Source organism: Dipodomys merriami, unplaced genomic scaffold (assembly GCF_024711535.1).
Source record: "Dipodomys merriami isolate MVZ:Mamm:240054 unplaced genomic scaffold, mDipMer1.0.p SCAF_16, whole genome shotgun sequence".
NCBI lineage: Eukaryota > Metazoa > Chordata > Mammalia > Rodentia > Heteromyidae > Dipodomys > Dipodomys merriami.
The window spans coordinates 33,896,774-33,904,209 of NW_027202937.1; the positions used below are offsets into that span (position 1 = coordinate 33,896,774).

The following is a 7,436-nucleotide window of genomic DNA, read 5'->3' on the forward strand; positions in this document are numbered from 1 at the left end:
TAAACTCAGGGCCTCAAGTACTGTGTTACTTAACCTATGGTTCCAGCTCTTCGGGCTTCAGTTACTTTTCAGATAACATTTCCCATTTTTTGCCTGGGCCAGTCTCAGACCACATTCATCCTGTTGTGCCTCCAGCATAGCTGGGATTACAGGCATGTACCACCACATCTGGCCAGTAGAGACCATCCATTGAAAACCATTTAAACACAGTCTAGTGTATGCAGGATTGTGATGATTTGTTTTTGTTTTAGTAGAGCTGTTTTGCAGTAGTTTTCACCTGAGGTAAATTATAAGGAAAAATGGTTTATTCATGTTTGGTTTCTTTTAGGCCTATAGTGAAATAGAACATCATGGTAAGGAACAGATGGCAGAGCATAGCTGCTTACCACAAGGCAGCTGGCCAAAATACAAATAAGAAATAAGAATGGATAGTTGTGCCAAGTGTGGTGGCTCATTCCTGTCATCCCAGCTATGCAGGAAGTATGAATAGGAGAACCACATAACACGTCAGCCCAGGAATAAATGTAAGACTCCATCTGAAGAGAAATTAAAGTAAAAATGTGGAAGGGCATACTCAAGTGGTAGTGCACCTGCTTAAAAAGCACAAGACCCTGAATACAAATCCAGTAGCAACAAATAATGTATACTTGTGTTTGCTGATACTGTATTTTGAAGCTCTAGAGAGATTTATAAGAAATAATAGTCGGGCTGAGAAGGTGGCTCAGTGGTAGAGTGCTTGCCTTTCATGCATGAGACCCTGGGTTCAATTCCTCAGCACCACATAAGCAGGGGAAAAAAGGCAGAGGTGGCACTGTGGCTCAAGTGATAGAGCACTAGCCTTGAGCTGAAGAGTTGAGGAACAGCGCCCAGGCCCAGAGTTCAGGCCCCACGACCAACAAATAAATAAATAAATTCTTTAAAAAAAGAAATAAAAGTCTTGGAATAAAATGATAGCCAAAGAAGGCAGGAGGAAGAGTTCTATGGAATATCTTCTCATACATTTGTTTTATTTTTAAAATCTTGTGAGTATATTATTAATCAAAAAGATAAAACTGTTTAGAAAATAAATGTATGAAGGAAACATGTTGTCTCCCAAATAAAACTCTGAATATCTGCTTTACTTGGTTTAATTTAGTTTGTATCATAATAAAATTTCAATCACATACTACAAAACCAGCATGAATTTCATGGAAACTGATTTTGAAATGTTTTAAGATGCCTTTTTTCCTTATATAGACCTAAAGTTAGCAGTGACAGCCCAGATATATTAATTCCAGTCTGAATATCCTTAGTAGGCAAATTTTAAACAACTTGCAACGTCATATTGTAAGATAGTTACAATAATCTTCTAACTAGTTTCCAGCTTGTCTATCTTTCTTCAATCTGTTCTCGACCCAGCATCCAGAGCAGTCCTGCTGAAAGTATGAATAAGTATGAATAAATATTCTGCTAACTTTTACTCTTAGCAAAAGTACTTGCACTGGTCCTATGAAACTGAATCTCCAAATTCTGGGGTCAGGTGTCATTCTTGGCTCCAAATGCACCCTTCTTGTCTGCTGTATAATCCTGGAGCAGGTCTCCACTGATATTCTTCTGGCACAATGTTCATCTTTGCCATCAGAAGGCACTATAGGAGGCTAGCGTGAGATATTGTTGCAGCCTTTTCAGACTGCAGTAGAGAAAAAGTGGCTCAGAATCCAAGTCAGCTGATTCAGTATGGTGAACTTTTGATGCTTTTGCTCTACAGCCATTTGCAGTGAGCAGCTGTCTTTTCCCATCAACAAGTAAGATTACCAAATATTATTTAAGACAACGGTACTGAATAAGCTTTGAAATCATCTATTGATATCATGCACTTATTCAAGTTAGGTTTTGACAGCACTCAATACAGAGTGTCAATGGTGTAAGGATATGATGATGAGGGCTCACTCTTAAAGATGAGGCCCTCATCTATAAGTTTTATATCCAACTCCATTGTTATAACCCACTGCTCTTTGTGTGAATGTCCTCTACTGGCAAATATTAATTTAGTGATCTGTTCTATAATGCCACAAGAAATTGAGTTTAAAATTATGGGTTCCCAATTTCAACCATTACATCATTATATGCCATTAACAACAAGGATACATTCTGAGGAATATATTAGGAATTTTAACATTTTGCAAACAACACAGACCATATTCACAATATGACTGTATAGGACCACCATTATATACCTGGCCCTTTGTTGACCAAAACATTCCTATGTAGCATTTGACAATAAGAAAACAAACAAGATGTTTCTAGGCTGTCCTCTAGTTCTACTGCTAGGATGGCCCATGAGTTAGCATAACAAAGTGACTCTGAAATTAAACCTTGAAGTGTTTACAATAATCTGTATGTTCATCCATCTTGATTTTATATTTTCCAAATAAAAATTCCAGCAGTTAATATCCCATATTAAAATACTAAGACATCTACAATCCTCAATTGTCTCTGGAATTTTAATAAACAAACAAAAAATTTAGTTTCCTTGTAGGCAGATCTTAAACTAAGACATCATAAATTCTACTGTACTAATTCTAATGTACTAATATTGTGGCATGACCTAGTCTGAAACAGTCCAGAACTATCCTATGTTCTTAACTTTCCTAGTTATATACTGGAATAAAAGTTGCCTGTATTGAAGAGCCCTCTCTCCCAATCCGTGGGCTTTCTATTGATCTTGCTAGTTGTGCTTTGCCATGCAGAAGCTCTGCAGCTTCATGCAATCCCATTTGTCCAAACTTTCTTTGTGTTTCTGGGTCTCTATTAAGAAAATTTCAGCCTGTGCCAAGGAGACCTAGGGTTTCTCCTATTCCATCCTGTAATGTTTTCAGGGTGTCTGCTTTGACGCTGAGGTCTTTGATCCATTTGGAGTTGATTCTGGTGCAGGGTGATATACAAGGATCTAGCTTTAGTTTTCTATGTGTGATTAGCCAATTTTGCCAGCACCATTTACTGAAAAGGCTGTCTTTCTTCCATTCTATTTTTTTAACCTCCCTTATCAAAGTTTAGGTGGCTATAGGATCGTTTTTGCTATTTGGGGTCTTTTATTGTTCCATATGAATTTTGGATTGCCTCTTCTATTTCCTTAAAGAATGAGGTTGGAATATTATTAGGTATTGCACTGAATTTGTAGATAGCCTGGGGAAGTATTGCCATTTTCACAATGCTTGGTAAGAAATGTACTCATTACTTTGCTCATGTAACTGTAACCCCTCTGTACAGTATTTTCACAATAAAAAACTTACTTTAAAAAAAGAGCCCTCTCATCTTTTACAAGCTAAAAACAGTCAGTAGCCCTTCCTGATCACTCTGTGCAGTTCAGTTTCTGTTGATACATACAGTATGGAAAAAAAATCTAGCTACCAGGGGCCAAGCCAACAATGTATTTATCTAAAATACAGAAACACTTAGAAGATATCATTCCTTACTTTCCTAAATTTCTTCCATTTGTGCTTTCAAAGGCTAGCCATGTGCTTCTCTGCACAATATGTCAGGACCAAGAACCTACTCCAAGCTTATCTGATCTGAAGAAAGTAGATACCTGTCAGATTTTTATTTTGCTATCATTGAAAAACAACTATAAGCCGGACACTAGTGTCTCACACCTGTAATCTTAGCTACTCAGGAGGCTGATGAGGTCTGAGGATTGAGGCTCAAAGCCAGCCTGGACAGGAAAGACTCTTACCTCATTTAGCTGTCAAAAGGCCAAAAGTGGAGCTGTGTCTTAAGTGCTAGATCAGTAGCTTTGAAGAAAAAGAAAAAAAGTTCAAGGACAAAGCCTAGGCCCTATGTTCAAGCCCCAGAACTGGTAGGGGGAGATGGGTGGGAAAAAAGTATATATGCACACACACCTACACAAAAACATACACAGAAAGAGAAAGAGAAGAAAGAGATGTGGCACAGAGTGAGAGTAAAAAATAAATAAAAGTAAGTAATAGACTCTTTGCAAGGGTGGGAATTTGGATATCACATCTTTAGGATTTAAAGCCCACATGGACAATACTAGGCCCTTTCCTACTTCTGGGAACCAATAACTATTTCCCATGAATCCAGTATCCTCAATTAGTAGTTGAGAAAGAGGATATTTCCTTGAAAAGAATATGTGTTTAAAAGGAATATGTCAGTAGGCTGACCGAAGATATAATGATTTAGGGTTGAGAGGAAACAAGGAAGTGGTGAAGAAAGAGGAAGGAAAGAAGTGAGGAACTGAAGGAGGAAGGGAAGTTGGTTCTGGCTAAATAATCAGCTCTGGGAAATGTCTTCCTACACATTTGGGGGGGGGGTTGTTGTTCTTTTGTGCTCAGGGGTATTCAAATGTATACAATAGATAGAAATTTTGTTTTCAAAGATTCTGCTCCATTAAATGAAATCCATTTTCTTAGACCTGAGGAAGGAATTTTAGATCTAGCATCATAAATTTAAAAAAATCACAGTCTTGTCTTTCCCTGGTCTTGGTTGGTTTGTATTTGCAGAACAGATTTGTAGTAAAAATATGTCTCAAATTTATGTGCTTCAAGTGGTGGAATCATAGAATTCATGAAGAAACACACTAGGAAATGATGAGCTTGTGACCCCCAATACTAATGTAAGGGTCATGAGTGTGCATCATTAAACACAGCACCAACATTCTAGAGTAAACCCCACAGGAAGTGCTAGAAATAGTATGGAGCTATCCATTTGCTGCAGGAAACTTAATCCATGCTAAATCTAGCATCCACCTCCCTAAACAGCATAAAACAAAAGACCTAAACAAAACATAATGAGGTAAGTCTAACTGCTATATATCAAACTCTATACTCTAAATCAGAGAATAAATCTTTTTTCCCAAATGACCTAGTAAATGTCATAAAAATTGACTAGTAAGGCAAAAAGAAAACCTCAATGTTTTTTTCTACATTTAAAATAGAAAACAGAGTTTTCTGCTCATCATGCAATAAAATCAGAAATCACTAATAGGATCAGATACTATAAAATGAAATAAACCTGCCATTCAGAAATAGTTTAGGCTGAGTGTGGTAGCCTATGCTACCTATACTCCAACTACTCAGGAGGTAGAAATCACAGGATCATTGAAGACTAGCCATCAACAAGACCCTATCTGAAAAATAAGCAAAGCACGAAAAACTGGGGGCATGGCTCAAGTGGTAGAGCAATGGCATAGCAAATATAAAACCCAACACCACCAATATATCCATATATACATGTATATATGTCTACTTATGTATATATTTATATATACACATATATGGATATTTTAATATCTTAATTCTTCAACTGAAAACAATGTACATAAAAATTGTGGAGCACAGGACTGGGATCATGGCTCAAGTAATACAGTTGTTGCCTAACAAGTTTGAGACCCTGAGTAAAAGCCCCAATACTGACAAAAACAAACAAACAATCCAAAGTTATGGAGTACAATTAAGGCAATGAGAAAAAAAAGTAGTTTTAGATGTTTACAAACTAAAAAATAAAGTATTGAAAATGAGCAAATTACACATACAGTTTAGAATTTGGAAAAATAACAGAATGAACTTAGACAATGTAGAAAGAAGTAATTGTCATGGGTAAAAATAGAAATGACTAAATTAAAAAGAAATTTTGTAGTACAATAAATAAATTTAAGTGTTGATTTTTACTAAAACTCATATCAAAGACATTGACATAATTGGAGAGAGAAATACAAATATAAAGAACTAAAATGACAAAGCAAATACAGAATAACTGCTAAATTATGAGGCAATTTTAATATTTCACATGAATAAACATGTATTATCACAATTGACCCCCAAACAGAAACATCTACTCAACTAATTAATATAGAACAATTCAAATGTTTAAATATGTGTCTTAAAATATCCTATATCTGGACATACATATACACCCAGCTTTTTCTGTTTATGTGGTACTGAGGAAACAAACCCAGGGCTTCATTCATACTAGGCAAGCACACTACCACTAAGCCACCTTCCAAGCACCTAAGCATGACATAAAGCCTGAATATCAGACCAGGCTAAGGCTAGGCGGGAGCACTTGCCAGAGCTAGAGACCAGGTCAGCCAAACCCTACAGGTTCAGTGTGAAGAGCCAGAGACATTACAGTGCAGAGTGGATCACCTCACAGAAAACATCCCTGGGTTTTGGAACAGTGAATTTCAGTCAGTGAAAGACCACTGTGTTGAGTTATTGGGCAATGCTTCCCAGGAAATACTCTCCAAGGGGGACATGGGCCCTGCATGCTCAGAACAGACCAAAGAACTGCCTATGGGGAACATGGACACTATGACTATGTACCAGAATTAGGATGAGAGTACTTGACCTTCAGTGTCCCATTGGTGGTATCCATTGTTCAATCCCATCTGTACTCCAGCACCCAGGACACAGAATGGACTGAGAAGGTGAGGAATAAATCTGGACAGGTGATCCATGAAGAATTCCCAGCATATCTTCCCTCTGCACCTGAGGTCTCTTACTCCCACCGCAGGTATCTCCAGCCTTAAGAAATTACATGACAGTCAGAATTTCCAGAGTTCATGCTTACTCTTTTTTTTTTTAGTTTTCTGAGATTTATTAGTTTTCCATCAGGTAATTTTATAGCTTCAAGATCTTCCCCTCAAAATTAAGACCCCACCTCCCTCCTCCCCCCAAAGTTTAGAACTGGATCACTTGGCCCTTTCTCTTCTTATCTCCTCCCAGTTCAAAATGCTTGCATCTCTTGATGGCCAGCATCCTCTTGGATCTGCAGTTAGGCTCAACACATTCAAGCCTCAGCACAATCTTCTTGGTGGTTTTAGCCTTCTTTCGGAATATTGGCTTGGTCTGCCCACCATAGCCGCTTTGCTTCCGATCGTAGCGCCTCTTCCCTTGGGCATACAGAGAATCTTTTCCGTTCTTGTACTGGGTCACTTTGTGAGGCTGATGCTTGCCACATTTCTTACAGAAAGTCCTTCTGGTTTTGGGTACGTTGACCATCTTTATAGTAGAGCCATCGGGAGACCCGGAGACCACGACATGCGCCTCACGCAGCTCTGAGGAAAAAGCTCATGCTTACTCTTTATTCAACAATGACTGGTGGATTTTATTCTATTGCTGGGTATAAACAACAGGCAATGAATAGCATGGTATAGAGGGCTAGTATGTTGTTGGATCATCAAAATCATCCCAAGACATCTCCAAAAGTCAATAAAAAAATCAAAAGGAAAAAAACAAGGAAGGCATTTTCTACAGCAATGTTGTTTGGACACTAACAAAATCAGTGTTGGTACAACATGTTCACAAAAGCAAAATGTACTCTATGGATAAATTATATCTATAAAATAGGGCTACTATTATTATAGTCCCTGAAGGCCAACTCTACTAGGCAAATATAAGTTTATGTTATTTGCTTATAGATTATAAAATATACTTTAA

The 7,436-nt window shown here is 37.6% G+C and overlaps 1 protein-coding gene across 1 annotated transcript; it reads right to left on the bottom strand.

Annotated features, from left to right (window-relative positions):
• Positions 1 to 6,630: 6,630 nt before the first annotated feature.
• LOC138827892 (large ribosomal subunit protein eL42-like) lies at positions 6,631 to 7,013 on the bottom strand. The gene has a single exon (XM_070023491.1). The coding sequence runs from the start codon at positions 6,996 to 6,998 to the stop codon at positions 6,678 to 6,680; it is 321 nt and encodes a 106-aa protein (XP_069879592.1). The 5' UTR covers positions 6,999 to 7,013; the 3' UTR covers positions 6,631 to 6,677.
• Between the last annotated feature and the right edge of the window lie 423 nt (positions 7,014 to 7,436).

What these genes read in the sequence shown, in the direction of transcription:
- LOC138827892 (XM_070023491.1), bottom strand. Translation starts at nt 6,998, where the DNA reads ATGGTCAACGTACCCAAAACCAGAAGGACTTTCTGTAAGAAATGTGGC.